This window comes from Ambystoma mexicanum, chromosome 3q (genome assembly GCF_040938575.1).
Source record: "Ambystoma mexicanum isolate Mex_15411 chromosome 3q, UKY_AmexF1_1, whole genome shotgun sequence".
NCBI classification, from domain to species: domain Eukaryota; kingdom Metazoa; phylum Chordata; class Amphibia; order Caudata; family Ambystomatidae; genus Ambystoma; species Ambystoma mexicanum.
Genome location: NC_090926.1, coordinates 1,008,838,951 through 1,008,856,726, shown reverse-complemented (window position 1 = coordinate 1,008,856,726; position 17,776 = coordinate 1,008,838,951). Strand labels below are relative to the sequence as shown.

The 17,776-nt window shown below is 45.7% G+C and overlaps 1 protein-coding gene across 1 annotated transcript in view; it reads left to right on the top strand.

Moving 5' to 3' along the window:
- CHMP6 (charged multivesicular body protein 6) overlaps window positions 1-17,776 on the top strand; it is a 262,530-nt gene that overhangs the window by 64,564 nt on the left and 180,190 nt on the right. The window contains exon 2 of the mRNA XM_069655180.1: window positions 10,903-11,012. Within this exon, the coding sequence (XP_069511281.1) occupies window positions 10,903-11,012 (110 nt within the window). The remainder of the gene's footprint in view (window positions 1-10,902; window positions 11,013-17,776) is intronic.

Below are 17,776 nucleotides of genomic sequence, written 5' to 3'. Positions count from 1 at the left end.
CGTCTAATCTTTCTTTGTCTCTACTACCCATGCAAGAGGCATTGAAAAGTTTATGATTTTACCGCTTAAGACTGCTTTCCAGGCCCTCTTCCAAAAGGCATCTTCAGGGGAATTCAGGGTAAAATGTTGGTCTAGTGCAGCTTATAATTTGCCTGCAAGCACCAAATACTTTGGAGTCATTGAAGCCATCTGTACGGTGTATACCGAGGTGTCAGAGGAAATAAGCATGTGATTGGCACATGAGCTGAACAAGCCACTTAACCATTTTCAGTCCTTTCCACATGCTAAACCAGACTCTGGGAGGCAAGAAAGAAATCGAATCTGGAATATACCTTATGTAATTGGTCGGGGGGGGGGGGTGAGGTAGGAAGAGCATGAAGTCTCGTTCACCTCGATATACATTTGACCAAATATCGGACTTGGCTAAATTCCATAGGCATTTCTGAGGCATCTTGATAGGCTGTTATGAGACTTGTAGCTTTGAACTTGAGCATTCTTTGGTCTCATGAATTACCTTCAGCAAAAGAGGCAATTTTAAGGAATGCTTCCTCTAGGCATTTAACCTGGTCTGCATTGTTGGAATTTTAAAAAGATGACTTTCATGTCCTTAAAAGTGTCTTTGTACCTATTCCTCATGATCCCCCATAAAACCCACTGATTTGCATCCCTGCATTAGGTCCCAATAGTATTGCAACCTCCTTCTTTTTCGCTGCATCAGAAGAGAAGAACTTTAATGGGAGAAACTGGTGAAGCGGGTGAGGAACATAGGCCACGCACAAAGAGTCTCTTGCAGAAGTGCCACATCCACACCCATGTCTTTCAAGCCTTTAAGAATGAGACTGTGCTTTTGTGTAGTTAAATCTATGAAGACTAGGGGAAGATCACCCTGGAAGTAGGTCCTGCTTGCTTATTTTATTTTGTTCCGGAATCGTGTAATCCACTACCAAATACCCAGCTGCTTTACCCCTCTAAAAAAGGCCCTGTGTATTACATCCTCCCAGAAAGAACCCAAGTAATGCATGTCCATCCAAGTATCACTTTCATTGTTCTCGTATATCCCAACATAAATCTTAGTAACATCAAGTAACACAATAAGAGCAAATAAGTGAAATAATGTTCAGAAGAACTAGAAATACAATTAGTGGGTTAGATCCTCATCGAACTGTCTACCTTAAATAGCTTCAGAAAAAAGGGGTTGTTGGGGGAGAGAGATTTCTTTTAAATGGGTGATCTGCAAGCACTGGTCTTTGGGATATGGCCCTAAACCATTATCAGAAAAAATGAAGAATAGTCCATCAACCATGTGCGCTTCACCCTCACTCTGCACAGAAGCCCTCCTTAAGACGCCTCAAAGTCTGGGTAGGCAGGATGTGAGGGAGAGGACTTCGGACCCCTGCCTTGGGTTCCCTTGGTAACTCGAGTCGCACTCGTGTCTGCTTGGCTAAGGGGACTGGCGGTGCCAGGCCAGCCACCCTGCTGTGTGATTGATAGGCTGTATGAATGGGGGAAAACTGCATAAAAAGCAGGTCTCTGGGACTGGAAAGACAGTCGCCACTGGAACGAAAGAACCAACGAGGAACTGGCTGAAGAGGACCCCTACAACGACTGAACCGCCCGGTGAAGCCCTGCTTCAGGTCCGAATCTCCAGAATCTGACGACAGAGAAGATCCTCCAGGAAACTTCTTCCCTTGACCTGGTGGGACCAACCAGTTCACCCAAACTGCAAGCCAGTCCCCCCCTCCTCTGGTCGATTTCGCTGTACAGAGCTACAGTGGGCCGGATAGCCAAAAAGGTCGGACCCTGCTTGGGTTTTAAGGAGTGCACCTTTTATTCGTTGCTTTGCTCTGCTGCTGGTTTCTTCCCTGGGTAGTGCAGGACCCTCCAGTCTTCCTACTTCTGATCAGTCCGACAGTCGTTTCAGGAACCGTGAGCCCGCAGGAACTACCAGTAACGTCTGTCTCAGCTACAGCTTCCTCTCCATTTTAAGGTACGGTGCAAACCCGGTTGCTCGTTTTGTTCAGCTGCGGGGAAAGTGTGTGAAATCTTTCTCTTCTTTTAAAACTAACTTTTCTACCAACCAACCTTGTCCGGAAACCGTGCCACGAACTTTACCGTCAACTACCCTGAACTGTGTGATCTTGAGCAAAAGACTTTTGACCCATTGACTTTGGCCCTAAGCCTTTTCTATCTGATCTCCTCTCTGAAGTTCCTCTTGTTCAACTGCCCTGGGTACTTCCCTGTTGGTTTCATCTAACTTCTAATAACTTTTCTCTTTCCCTTCCTTTTAAATTGCTGGAATGCCATTTTGCTCCCACTGTATTTTGTGAGCTTAACATGTCTTGGATTTAAGGGAAGTGGTGTGGTGTATTGAGAGTGTGATTTCTAAACTGCTTATAATGGTGTAATGTTATACAACTGAAGAGTGAAATAAATGTATATTCTTTTACTTGAAAACCTTGAATCAGTGTTTGCCTGAATCAAAGTAATTGCTGTCCTTTTTGTAACTATTTGATACTGCTCGCTTACTCTTGAGATAAGTCTGGCTGCTCCGCTACTGCTTCCACTTTAACAGTGTAGTACAGGCTTGTACCAAAGGTGAATTTGTACTGTAACTTGTAGTATTAATTGTGTGTGGTGTTCCCAAAGGGTACTGCATATATTTCTGCCTAACACATACCCTTTCTCTCGGTTTGCGTCTCCTGAGGAACAGTGTTCTCCTGCGAGGCTCTGGCAGCACTTGGAGACTTGGCCTTGCTATTTGTCGCTACACTGCCTTTGGCATCTTTCTCGGAGTGGCTCTGCCTTGGAGCTCTCTGGTTTGAGGGGTCTCAGAGGTTGATTCAGGCATTTGCTCGCACTGTCCCTTCATGGACTGGCAGCGATGTACCTTTGTCTTCCGTGTGTGGTGTCTTCCCCCTTTTCTACCGAGCTTGTCAGGGAGTTTCTTGCAGCTGCTCGTCGACTGACGGCTCCTCTCTACCTCTCAGGGTAGCTCTCTCTCGGTGTCCCATCTCACAAGGATTTGAACTCCTGCACTTCCCTTTTGGGTTGTTTTGGACTAAGCAACTATTGCGGAAGACACCGTTCACTCTGGTTCTCTGGAGTAATTTGCATCCTCCTGGGCATCATCTTCACAGTACTTGGGTAATCCTTATATCGAAAACCCTTGTGTCCCATGTATTCTAGTCAAATCTGAGGTATTACGTTGAATGACTGTACAACAAAGGATGTTGGTCCTATCTGAAGATGTGAAAGAAGGGTTGGTCTTCAGTAAAGAGGGGGTTTGAGATGAGGCAGGATTATACCGCATTCTCTGGGAAGGGTCGTCCCTAATCCCATAAGGGGCTTCCTCTCCCATGTGATCCTGCCCCCTGTCTACCACCCCCAGGGGAACTATTAGACTGTGGCTGCATCACCCTGGACCCATGCGTTAGGTCTCCTACATAGGGGGGAAGGGATAACATCCTTGTATTCGTCACAAGTGCTATTTCAGTTATCCCCTTCGCTAAATAGTCATGGGTGCTGTAACTGTATAGCTTTTAAGTTCATCACCTCAGAATAAGCCTTGCTTGGGCCATCATCTTCCTTCAGTTTAAGAAGTGTACGCTAGTTAATATAGCTGGGTGCAAACCCTTTTCATTTGGAAAACAGAATAGATGTGGTGTGTGTCGTGCTCAGTTATTTAAGTGAATAACTTTATCATTTACTTGGATGCATCCGCTTCATGATGAAGTAATTTAACTAGGTATATTTGGGAGCTAGGGGTACAAGGATGGGAAGGTTAGAGGGTGACTGGGGCGACCCACCCATTATTAATAAAATTGAAGTAAATTCTTGGAAGTGAAGTCCATGGTGTAATGAAGGGCTATTTTACTGATCTTTGATTGCGTCTTGCAGGATACATAGATTCCGCAGCAAGTGTTCAACTGAGCGAGCTAATTTACAAGGATGAGTAACCTGTGCTATGTAGGTTACATATAGGCTTCTGCAGCAGCTGCCCAACTTTCTGAGAAATCCGAATGTCTTTGGCATGCTCTCTTATCCCTTGCCATTGGCCACTTCATCCAGGTTTCCCTGTCAAGGCCTTGATCTCTCACCATAGACAAACCTCAGCTTGTGATAGAGGCACAGGGAGAGGGTAGATTAGTGGCTGACATTTATTTCGCTCTGTCCTCGGAAGTAACAACAAATTATGTGAAGACGATTGATACAGACAAGTAGACTTGCTGATTAATTTCTAATTCTTAGAGCCCATGGAGTGTCGCAAGCTCTTGATCTTCCATGTGTCTAGCATCCACAGTAGAAGTGATAACCCAGCAGCTGATTTTGTTTCACTTGGTTTGGCTTTGTTACCTAAATGATTTATTCACGGTGGAGGAACTTGATACAGTGGGCGCCCTCCTTGGCGAAATGGTTGAAATATCCACTATTGGATCTTCTGGGGCATAGTAAGAATGTATCTGAAGGTTTTTTGAGGTTTGTTACACTGCTACTAGTGCTAGCTATATGCGTTCCTTTGACTTGCCCGTAATGGGCATTAGTTACAAGTCATTGCAAATTTGTATTACCAAGGAGAGACATTCAGAAAAGCGGATGTGCTGGCGGCTGGTCCCATTATAAATGTTTTCTACCCAGGAAATGTGCTACTGGTATTGCTGATTTCTTCTAACCAATTCGCCCACATGAACTTGCCACCTTTTTAAAAAAAAATGTGTAGCTACTCGAGGGTCACACAAATATATTTCCCAGAACCAATCTACTATTACAAATTCCTGCAATATAATGTCTGCAGAAGCATAACTTTGTAAACTCCAAATCTGAAAGCTACAATGCAGCAGCCCTTTCCCTGAGGACTTTTTTTTTTTTATAACTTGATCACGATTACATTAGCAAAAGGTTCACCCAAATTCACCAACACATGAACAATCCCAGTGGAAATTCTCCCCTCTCACCGTGGCCATTTTGGAGAGTTTAATCATGGGTTAGGAGAGCGTGCATATGTGTTGGAGTCGATGTAGTTTCGGATTTTCTTGAACAAAACGCGTTTATCGCTGGACTGGGAGTACGTTTGGTACATTGTTTGGTAGCCTTATACAGGGCTCTCGGCCGCCTTTGCTTTCACTAAAGGGTTTTCATATGAGGTGACTTTGGCTGTGGTGTCTGTTTTCTTTGGGCAATGCAGAAGGCTTTGAATACTGTGTGGTTGGTGTCTGCTTGTAATTTGCATCAGCACCCCTTTTGGAGGTGTGTTGCATATGACTTATAGTGAACAGTGTTCTTACAGTGGATACCATTTGACTGGAAGAGCCACCAAACATTATATGTCTGCCTTCTAGCACTTTTGATGAATGAGACCTGCAAATCTGCAACTATCGTGCATGAACTACCAGTGATCTGGACTGACTATAGAATAGCACATGGGAGCAAGTAGAATAAGTGGAAGGTACCTTCTCTGGCTCAAGGGTACTGCTCTGAGGAACGGCTCATGCCTTGTACATATGCTAATTCCTGGCAGCCTCTCCCTATCCTTGATTAAACAGCCTTTACAATCTAGACGAATCAAGCATTTTTGTTGTTGACCTGATATCATCATTTATAAGGAAATTACACTTGAAGGTCCTTACCTAGCAAGGGTCCGTAGAGACTGCAAAATCAGGACTGCAGTGTCATTGTAAAGTCCTCCTATTTCCCCCCACCCAAAACCCCTTTCTGTCTCTGCCACCATACTGCCCATCACCATCCTGCAGCCCTTGCAACACACCTTTTTTAAGCCCAAAGTGCTGCTTTTCTGAGGTGTCCACAGTTCACCTTTTGTCTTTTCTGCTTCTCGTTTCGTTGTGAAGAACCACCTGCAGGGTTGCAGCATCCCTCCGATACTGAAGTCCTGGTGCTGAGCAAAGCATAGTGAGTTGTGGCCATTGGGAGCAGAGGACTATGATTAAGGTTTGTGGCTTGTGGGATACAGTAGGGTATACGTCTGGGAGAAACGAGCATGGACTAATGCCCCTACCAATGCCTAACATCTTGCTCTGCCTTGACGGCACACGTCCCAGCAGGCTACTGAGCATAGCACCTTAGCATATTGGAGTGTGGTTTGCAGTATCTCTGTATGCCAACCACATTTCAAGCAGCCCTCCTCTGAACCAAAGGTTCTTGTCTCCTATTGTCCCAAGCTACCTGCTAAGAGTTTAGGTCCGAGTTTCCACACCTCCCCTTTCCCTCATCTGCCAACTTTAAGAGCGATAGAGTGGGATTGACAGATGGCATTGTGAGCTAGTGAAATGTGACCCGTCTGCAAATGACCAAGGGAGGAGTGCAGATTGTTTTGCCTAATAAGCCTGCCCTTCCTTCCCGCAACTAACTGACACCCCTCCAAGTTCTCATATCACCTTGCGCTATACACACATCCCCCTCTCCCCCCACAGTCTGCTGCTAGAGGCCTAGCCATTAGCCTATAAATACGAACTGAAGCACGAGTAAGCTGTCCTTTTTAGCCCTATATCATACTCCCACTTAATTGAATAACCAGACACAAATGTCTAGTCTTTCAGATCCTGGGCTGTTCCCTATGGATAATAAACTCCCATGTTTCTCCTCAGAACCTGTAGAAGGCAGAATGGCACATAGGAGCTGGGCACGTACGACCTGCACCCATCACAACCTCATGTTTCACATCTGCCTCTCATACTGTCCCACTAATGAACCCCACCCCCTCTCTTGCTCGTTCTTCACCTCTGCAGGGCGTACCTCTGATCTGTACCCCTCCCCGGAAGAAGTCCTTCAAAGATGGCAACCTTCTCCACATTGCCACTCTTAACTCTCGCTCTGCTGTCAAACATTCCTCTATCTGCCGCCTTCTTGAGGAACTTGACCTTGACGTGCTCGGTCTCACTGAGACATGGTTCACGGCCAGCTCTGTCACCAGCTTTGACACACTACTACCTGACGGTTACAAGATCCTCTCCGTGCCCAGGCCCAACCGTGCTGGGGAGGGGTGTGTGGCCCTTATCTTCCCTGAGTGGATTCCTGCCACTGTTACTCCCACGCAGACCTACTCCTCTTTTCAATGTCTTGTCTGCCGACTCTCTCTCTCTCTCCTAGCCACTCCCTTACCGTGGCTACTATCTATCGGCCACCTGGTCAAATTTCCTCCTTCCTCTCCGAGTGGGCGGACCTCTCCTCCTCACTCCTGTCCTCAACCACTCAACTCCTCTTTCTTGGTGACTTCAACATCCACCTGGATACCTCCTGTCCCCCCTCTGGACTCTTTCGAGACCTCTGCAACTCGTTCTCACTCTCTATTCTCCCGTCTGGGCCGACTCATTCTGCAGGGCACACTCTTGATGCCCTGATCTCCTCTGACCTTCCCCTCTCTGTCCCTCTCTCCACTCCTCTCTCCTGGAGTGATCACTTTCTCCTCTCCTCCCACCTCACCATACCCCACAGGCAAAGCCACCCCCATCACTGCCACCTTCCTTCTCGGTCATCCGACCCATGAAGCCCGTGTCAGTTGAGGCTTTCGCTGCCACCTTCTCGCCCCCCCCCCCTCCTCTTCGGCTGACTCCCACCCTGACACAGCCCTCTCCACTCTGCTATATCTGATACTCTTGATATCCTTGCCCCTGTCATGAGTATCCGCCTGAAGCCCAAAGCCAAATGTAACTCCTGATATGACTCGGATCTCGTCACCCTCAAACGCAAGTGCAGGGTGGCAGAGAGGAAATGGCGTGCTTCATGTTCATCCTCTGACAAACTGGCCTGTCGCCTGCTCCAAAGGCAATACCGGCTCTCCGTTCTCATCAAGAAGAGAGCCCTTATCCAAGCCCGCATCTCTGCGGCATCTAACAATCAGCCGAACTCTTCAAAATCTGCAAGGAGCTGGCCAACCCTGCTGCAGTCTCTCTCCTGTCCCCTCCCAGGCCCTCTGCACTGCACTGGCCTCTCACTTCATTTCAAAAACTCAGGACATCCTGTCCTCACTCTCCTCCTATCACCTCCCCCCCTCTATTCTCTGCCCTTCCTCTGGCCCTTCTGCAGCCACCCCTCCTCTCTCCTTCTCTGCCTTTCCCCTTTTTTCTGCTGACGAGGTTTCAAGACAAGTCCGATCTATGAAAGTCTCGTAAAAACAGGTCCACCCCTGTTCCTCCAAGACTATCAAGGACCACATAGACTCCCTGGCTCCTGCCCTTGCTGACTTCTGCAATCACTCCTTTGCCTCTGGAGTCTTCCCATCCCCTCTCAAGCACTCCCTTGTGCACCCCCTTCTTAAGAAACCCTCTTCCGACCCTACCTGCCCGGCTAACTATCGCCCAATCTCTATCACCCCCTTCCTGGACAAGCTCCTGGAGAAACTGGCCATCTCCCAGCTCAATCTCCATGCTGAATCTGTTGGTAGTCTTCATGACCATCAGTCTGGCTTCAGAGCTGCCAGAAGCACGGAAACTGCTCTCCTGAACATCCGTGAGGACCTGCTCTCGAACCTTGACTCTAACATTCCATGTGTTCTCATTTTGCTTGATCTCTCTTCTGCCTTTGATACTGTCAACCATACCATCCTGCTCAACCGTCTCCGTGATAACCTGGGTATCACTGGTCAGGCTCTGGCGTGGCTGATCTCTTTCCTCTCCAATCGACCCTCCCAGGTCCAACTGGGGTCTTTCCTCTCTGACATCTTTTTCTCTACCTGTGGTGTCCCCCAGGGATCTAACCTCTCTCCCTGGCTGTTCAACCAGTATCTGGCACTTCTCGCCCACCGCATTGCTGCTCTCTGCCCCAACTTTCAGTGCTATGCGGATGATATCCAGCTCATCTTCAGGCTACACTCGACCTCCTCTTCTCCTTCCCTCATCTCTGACTGTCTTTCTGCTATCAAGGAATGGTGTGCCGCCAACGACCTCTGCCTTAATGCCAGTAAGACTGAGATTCTACTCATCGGCACACCCACTCCCTCCTTCCCTGCAGATCTCTGGCCGGCCTCTCTTGGCCCTCTTCCTGCTACTACCTGCAAGGCAAAAAACCTTGGGGTCATCTTCGACTCCACATGCTCCTTCTCTCCTCACATATCCGACGTCTCTAAGAAGTCACACTACCAGCTACACCTCCTCAGAGGTATCCTTCCTTTCAACTCCTTCCCCCAGAAGCTCACTGTCTCTAGAGCCCTGGTTCTCTCGAAGCTGGACTACTGCAGCAGCCTCTATCTAAATCTGCCCGCCTCTCCTCTCCGCCCTTTGCAACTCATCCAGAACAGGACTGCGAGACTTGTCCTTGGCCTCAAGCCCAGGGACCTTATCTCTCCAGGACTGATGTCACTGGGAGCCAGTGCAGTGATTGCGAGGATCAAGTTCAAAACCCTCTGCATTGTCCACAAGGCCGTCTGGGGCCTTGGGCCAAAATACTTTCAACTCTCTCTTCCTAAATATCTTCCTCTCAAGCTCTTCGCTCATCCGCCTCCAACTCCCTTAGGGTCAGCCGCTTCTCCAAACAATGAGTTGGGGGCAGATCTCTCTCCGCTGCAGGGGCCTCCTTCTGGAACATCCTTCCTGCCTCCCTGAAACTTGAGGAGAACCATCTCTGGTTCCGGAAGCACCTCAAAACCTTCCTCTTTGCCTCCGCTTTCTCTCCGCCGCTAATACTACTGAAACTGCACTGAATCTGCAACTGAGCCACTCACCGTTCTCGGTCCTTGGCCCAGCCACTCTCCCCTGCCTCCATGGCAACCACTGCACTACGGGACTGTCTGTATCCCTACAGCCCCCCTTCCCAGCACTTGTCTGCACTTACTTCGCACTTGCCACCAGCTGGCCCTTGTTATTTATCCTGTTTGCTGTATGCTATTAACCATGTACTGCACTTTCCCCTCTCCCTTTCCCCCTTGCACTTTTCCCTTTCCCTCTACCCTTTGCACTTGCGCGATCTGAATGACACCTGGCCTAGTAGGATCGTTGTCTGTCTGCCCTTGTTCCCCCCCCTGCCTCGTCACGCCTTGAAACACTTGTGTATAGGCGCGTTACAAATGCCATATATCATATCATACCTCTATTTTCTTCTCGTGGAGCGAGATGCAGGAAAGCCATTAAAAGTTGTAGAAGGCCGCTATACAAGACCACTTGCATTACCTCAGAATAACAGTTACTCGACCTCTTTCTTTTCAGATTAAACTCCATTCTCTGGTATCTCTCAGACAGAAACTCACAACATATAAAACGTATATTGGGAAAATTCGTCTCAAAATGTTACTCGACTCTAGCCACTGACAAGGGATAGTTGGCTCTTAACTAATATGGAATGGTGTGTTCGCTATATGTGGAGAACTGAGGGCGCAAGGGACTTTTTATGCCTCGCGGTAGCATGAAATTATACATTTTTAGCCCTGATGTAAAGGTTCGAAATAAAACATTACATCCAACAACTGTTACAGATTAGACTGCTCTGGTAGAAGGGACTCGAAGCTAATTGGTCAAGGACTGGTGCTAGAGTGGTTAGTGGACAAACAGACAGGTTGAGTTATCGGTGAAAGAGTGCAATAGGGTTTTACATTCAGGCAACCTACCCCTCTACTAATCAGTTCCCAATGGAAAGTAGGCTGTTGTTTCACCTGGTAGGCCGAGGCTATGTTTGCCATTGAAAGACCTTTAATACATGAGCCACATCTGTTGCACATGGGAATGGTGGCATGGGCCAAGTTAGACAATTGTCCATTCTAATGCAACCAAGTGTCAACAGTTCTGGACAGTGCTTAATCTCTTCAATAAATGAACTGAGCATGGACGGACTATTACCTGATTTTCACACACCCGACATGTTCACTTCTGGTAGTCACCTGTTTGTAGTTGATATGCATTTCTTCTCAATCCTGGCTATTTTGCAAATGTAAAAAACTTTTTTGTTTAATTTCTCCTGTAGCAACTAAAGCAGCAGCGTGATAAACTGAAGCTGTATCAGAAGAGGATCGTGTTGCAGCTAGAGAAGGAACGGGAAGTGGCCCGCCAGTTGCTGAGAGATGGCAAGAAGGAGTAAGTGACCTTTAATGCCAGAGCCTTTTCCTCTTTAGAGCTGGTGTTGTTGGGGACATTCAAAGAGATATGCCCCAGATAACCTGGCAAATATGCAGATCTATACACAAACGCACACGCAGATTCATTTAACTGCCCTATATGGGATTTGGGATCTGCCGCAATATCCCACTCTCCCCACAAGGCCCTTACTCGGTTGGTTTCCAGGTAGACTCTGTTGTGTACACACTAACCTGTCGGGAAGAAGGGATGTTGAGCATGGAGTGCACAGCAGAGTGCAGTCAACAAGTCAGAGGAAGTTAAAGGAGACTACCGCCACTTCTCTGCTGTCTGGTGACCTTTTTCCTAAACTTGGGAAAACTCACTTTGTTGGTTCACTTTTTGAAGGGAGCAAAGCTTTAGTGTTTGTGTTGTGAAAAACATTGCATGTTGATGATAAAATTGACAATTAAGGACCCTTTAATCGCCCCTCCGGTGCCGCGATCAGTCCAATCAGGAGGTATGTACTCCTCACGCAGTAAAGCTGCGGCTGAGAACATCCAACAGTCTCGCTTCAAATTATGTTCCTCCTAGGAGTGAGAATGGGGGCAGGACCTTGGTTTATTCTTCCACCCCTCAGGATTTCTCCATCTGGTCAGCAAAAGTGTCCTGTAAAACCAAGATGCAAGTGCAAATAAGGGGGTTTTGACACCATATAAGGGAAACTACAAATTCTCCGTCTGCCGATGCCTTTCCACCGATATTCTGACCTTGGATTCTACTGTTCTTAACGGTTTAGGGGTACTTGAAGCTACTGCTGCTCCCGTGGCCATTCTCCCTTCCTCAACTCTGCATGTCTGCCGTTACACCTTCACCCCTACTATTGACCTATGATAGAGCGCAACACATTTCTGTGTAGTCCTTGTCACAATTCTCATTTATTTAGGATCACTCAAAATGTTTTCAACCATCAGCCTTTTCATTTTATCCATCACCATCTCAGTTGGGCTACCTAAGAATCTTCTATATATAAATATCAACAACAAATTTAAAGAACAAAAATGCTTTTAAAATTCAGTCAATGCAAAAATAATTTTTTTGTAGGGTCACATTTTTGCACAAAACAGACGAGAGGGCATCCCTCGGATTTGAACAGAGAGATCACACTAACAGACGCCTATTAGCTATTCTTTCGAGTCAGTCATCGCTGGGTCTCGACTCATTGTAGATTATAAATTCCACTGATTAAAATGAATTGGGAGTCTAATCGCATAGACAAGGCCTGTGTTATTTCATGTGCTGTGGAGTATTCCAAATAGAAACATCTGTTTAAGAAAGGTTCTAAGAAATCAAAAAAACATCAAAAACCTGGCCAAGTGTGTGCAAGCTAAGGCTTTCTGTTATGGAGTGTGTAATCAAAGTAGTGAAAAGTGAATTTCCAATGAACTGAGCAGAATTGCTCCAGAAAAGATTTTGATGCATACTCCAGTTGGGAATAAAATTATTTTTGTAAGTCCCATTTCTAACTAGAGTATTTTCTTAGCGAGTAAAAATGTTTTAACTGTAAAACAGATTTTTGAAATAAATATTTATTTGCACCTAGTTATCCATGCTAATTACAAGATGCATGTTTATCTCTTCAGATCAGGCAGTAATAGTTTCTTCCTGTGGCACTACTTGTACTACTATTCCAAACCTATCCATGGAGCAGTGTGGGTGAAAGCAGAGGCTAGACACTTTGTGTCTGTTTCCTATTTTTTTCTGGGAGTATTTTACCTCCCTATTTTTCTTTTCTTGGAGTATTTTCTTATTGAGAAAATGTGGCTGATACCAGCCCTACATATAAGGGATGTGACGGCCAATGAATGCAGTAAGGATTACCCACTCCCAGCAGAGAAATCCAACAAGTCTAGATGCCCCTTGGTAATTTCCCCCAAAATAATCTGGGCCATTGCTACCAAACTTTCTGTCAGGTCGCCCACAAACAATGCTAAAACAACTGCAGATGACTTAAATTGAATTAAATATGAGCTTCCTGTCAACCTACTCGATCCCTGAGGATGACGATCAAGGTCCGCTAACAAGTTGGGAAGCACCTCTTCTGGCTAATGTTGATGTCTTGATTACTAAGGTTTGCCCCTTCCTCACTTTAGAATAAAAAAGATGAATAACTCGAAAGAGAGATGAATGCACAATCGCAACTAAGAAGTTCTACAAATCGATTTCCGGTAGCGCATCACACTAATGTAGACGTGAGTGGCTGGAGCTCTGTCTGGACCTAAGCTATCCTGACAAATAATGCCAGCTTTCAGGGATTTCGCCCGCCGACACCGATCCGCCCTTGCACTGGAGGTGGGTCTGCGCTGCTAGCCTTCCCTACACGTCATTCCACTCACGAAATCCTATGAAAGCTGAAATTATTGTGGCAGACCCTCCGGTGCAGAGCAGGAATGCCATTCTGCAGCCGTCGTTCTGCAGTGAGGCCCTGGTGGTAGCTGTTCGTTGCAGTTAGTGCTCCAGATAAGATTTTGAGGTGGGAGTATTTTACTCTTTTTTTTTTTAAACATTGAGAGTAAATGTGATTTTAAGAGAGTAAAAATGACTTTTCTCCTTCGCAAGTGTAAAATGTATGCGACTTCCAGCCGACGTGTGATAAAACTGCATGGAAATCATTACTATGCGGCAGCTTTCTGCATTGTGACAGAATACACCTTTCATTATTTCTGGCCATTTGATCTTGCCTGTGTATATTTAAATGTTGAAATCACAAAAACCTAGCCAATTATATAGTAAAGCATACATGAATGTGTATTGTGTGTTTTGAGATTCGATAGCAGAATTGCTTTTGATGTTGAATGAAAGTCCTAATTTCTTGGAGCTACGACTACCTAATGGTATGCCAATGTTATGATACAACAGTGCAGAGAGGCAAGGACTCCATGCTAAATTCTATATCTAATCTAGTGGTTATATGGTTATTTATGTAGCTCTTTTGGCAAAGCGCTGTAAATAGAACATATTTATCACAATTACCATCAAACCAAAGTCGATACTCCTTTATCGACCTCGAAAGAATGAAAGGCTGAGTTGGACTTGCCGGGATTCGAACCTGCAACCCACAGATCACGCATAGATTGCAGCAACGCGTGCTCAACCGGATGAGCAATCTTATTGGCTAACATCCTTCAGAGGTTGGTTAACTGAGTATCGACTGAGGTATAATGATCACAGTACCTTGATGTATGACGAACCATTTATGAGGTGCTACATAAAGTTAAATACTTATCTGGATTATCACAGGGACAGGTTTTGCGGAGTTTCTATTTCAATTACCAATGTAACTTTCATTTATTTGTTTTTGAACAGCGCTTGCACCTTCTTGAGAGTCAGGTTTTGGATGTTTTATTTGTAGTCTTGAAGATTTGAGAGGCTAGAACACCTGTGATCAGTGTAATAACAATTACTCACCCTTGAGCAAAGACTCTGCTGCCACTGACCATTTATAGTAATGTACCCCATTGACTGAAAGGTTGTATGGATGTAAACTAGACTGTGCATAGTCATCTTTTTACACACTGTTTTTATAATTAGACTAAATTAAATTAGAAGTGTAAAAATGATCTGCCTCTGCATGATTAGGCACACAGCACCGGAACTCTGAAAAATACAATTGTCCAATACTGGTTTGCTTTCACTGGACAAAAAGCATAACTTGTTAAAAAAAAAAAAATGTATAATTCTCAATTGCAACTTAGTTTTCCATCTTATTAATTATACAATCCTAAAATTCTAGGAAAACATGCAGAATGCTTCTGAAGCTGAATGGAAAGAAACCATTCCTTTTTTTCAGTGTGCAGTTTATTTTTTTTGAAAGGCTTCAGAGAAATACATTCTGTTTCAGAGGTGGCATGCAATTACATCCATGTAGATACAAATCACAAGAAGCCTTCTGGTTTCTGTCAAGTAACCTGACCCTTGCACTGCCCTCTGCTCTAAACCTGTGTGTAAATGTACCCAGGAAAATAATAAAGCTGGCGTATTTACAAGATTTTCATGCGTAAAAAGGCCTGGTACTTTCCTTATATGGAGCCCTGGTTGCATTGCCATCTGAAGTACTGCGCGGGCAGGCCCCCCCCCCCCTCCACGGTGAAGGACACTGTGTGCCATTGCAGAGCTGCAGCACGTCACGGTTTGAGCGGCTGGTAGGGTCTGGGAGGGATGAAGAGCCAGCAGCCCACACAGATGCTTTATAGTGCATGGTGCGCTTGGCCCACGGCTCCCGTCAGCCTGCAACTGGTCCTTTGGAGAGGATTGCCCCCACCTGACAGTGGATACCGCCAGAGTATGGTAACGAGGGGGTGTGGGGAGCGGAGATAGCTCATTTGCTAGGTGCTTGCTGCAGCTATTGGAAGGTGAGGATGTTGAGGCAGCCTGAGTCAAAGTGAGAAAAGCTGCTTGGCTTTGGTATTCGACTGAGTGGGGTCACAACACCTGCTCCACCGTGTACATTCCCCAGATTGCAAAGAGGCTGCATCACGTTGCGAGTCTCCCTAAACACAACAGATCCTGGCAATAATGTTTACTTCCGATTATCTACTTCCTCTGATGCCACCCAGATACAGCGCATGGCCACAGACCCTAACCCAAAGAGACTCTGCACCAACAAAGTGCTTATAGGCTACTGCGCTATTGCATTTCCCCACGCTACACAAACTTGACCATCCACCGTATTATCGCTGCCTTGCCATTATCGGGTAGCTGCTCCATCCCTTCAGCTGTCTCCTAACCGTACCCCCCAGGCTGCCACCGCCACTCCCGGAGCACAGCCCTGTTCCGTATTACCTAGCCTCTGCGCAACTCAGCAGCCCGTGAACCTTATCGTTTTGTATTTGCTGACGGTGTGTAATCCTGAATCTAGCCTGTTTGCAACCTAGCATTTTTTAGCAGCCTGTGTGCCATGTGCATTTCAGCATTTTAGCAGCCTGTGTACCTTTTTACCACGTATTACTGATGGTGTGCAATTTTGAATCTAGCCTGCGTGCAATTTAGCATCTGCATTATCGGCTGCTGCCTATGATCACCACGTTTGCTGCCACCGCTCTGCTGATTGCTGCACTATGTACGCCTACAATCCTTTGCTGTCAATCGCATTGTATGTTTAGTTAGTGGTAAGTGTTCCACTGTGTGTACCAGACCCTGACCTGATCGCCCCCCTCCATGACAACCGCTACTCGTCTCCCTACCAGTGCCAGAGTTTCACCTTTTTCGTCCAGTCCTGCCCAGCTAACTGCTCCTGAACACTCCAGCATAATGGGCTCAATCCACTCACCACAAACCAACTCCGACAACTCAGACAAGAGAAGTAAACCTACTACAACAACTTTAGGTCAGAATTGCACGCCAGAATCACCCCCAAAATCGCTCCTGAGTAAACACGCCACCCCCCTAGATACCAACCAAGCTAACATTAAGTGTGTGTTAATTCATGCCAGATCCTTAGTGGAGCATTCTACAGAAATTGCAGATATGAACACAACAGACAATCCCGACTCCCTTGCGATAACTGGAGTCGTGCCTTTATGCAGTAGAGCAGACGGAGTGGATGCCAGAGGCGGAGGCATTGCAATCATAGCCGCAATTGACCTAGCCATGAGAACAACCCCCTTTCCTAAGGTCAGCTCGTGTTTACTGTCTGTCAAATTACCCACCTCTAACACAGGTACTTTTTTATTTATTTATTCGTATTTGTTGAGCGCACAGCAGACCGAGGGCATCGTGGCGCTTGTTACAGTGTTGCTTATACTTAGTTACATACAATTCATGTCCGTGAGGTTACATTGGACAATGATTGTTTTTGTTATATATATATATATATATATATATATATATATATATATATATATATATATATATATATATATGGACAGGTAACTAGGAGAGCAAGGTTAGTTAAAGAGAGCGGTTTTGAGTTTGAGTACTCTAACAATAAATCTACTTTACAGACTTCCAGGTCCTATTGGCTCATTTGAAGAAGACCTTTCTGTAATTCTGTCCAATAAAACAAAACTGACCTCTCAAATTCTCGTGCTTGGAGATTTTAATCTAGGATTTGACGACCAACACGCTTTAGCCATCTCTAACCTACTAGCAGAATTGGGACCAACTCGAAGAATATCTGAACCCTTGACTGGGTAGCTGACCTTAATTGTGCTGTAGCTATCACTATTATTACTCCTCGGATCTGCACTGACCACTTCCAGATATCCTTCACCCTGCCAACTAAGTTACCACTCGCCAAAATCAAACATATTGCACCTCCCCTCCCTATGAGGAATAAAAGAAACATAACCGCAGAAAAGCTCATACCTCTTATCGTGCCCACCATCAACTCCCTGTCAGACTCATCTAGCCCAGACAAATTAGTTGACGCCTACAATGACACCATCACCAATGCTTTAGACATTATCGCCCCTCTTAAGATGCGGAAAAGCAAGCCCAAAGCTCACCTAAACTCACAGTTCACTCTTCATCTAAAATCCTTGAGACTAGAAAAAAGAAAGCTTGAAACCCTGTGGCAACTCTTCCCTACCAATGAAAATAAAAATATCCTAATCATCTTATCCACCTATTACAAGAAAGAAATACACTCTAAACAAGAATCATACAATTAGAGGATTACTAAAGCAAGCTCAAACACCAAGGAACTGTTCACCATCCTAAAGGAAATGGAATCGCCCATTCCACAGACAGACGAATGTCTGAAGGACAAATTTTGGTGTATGAAT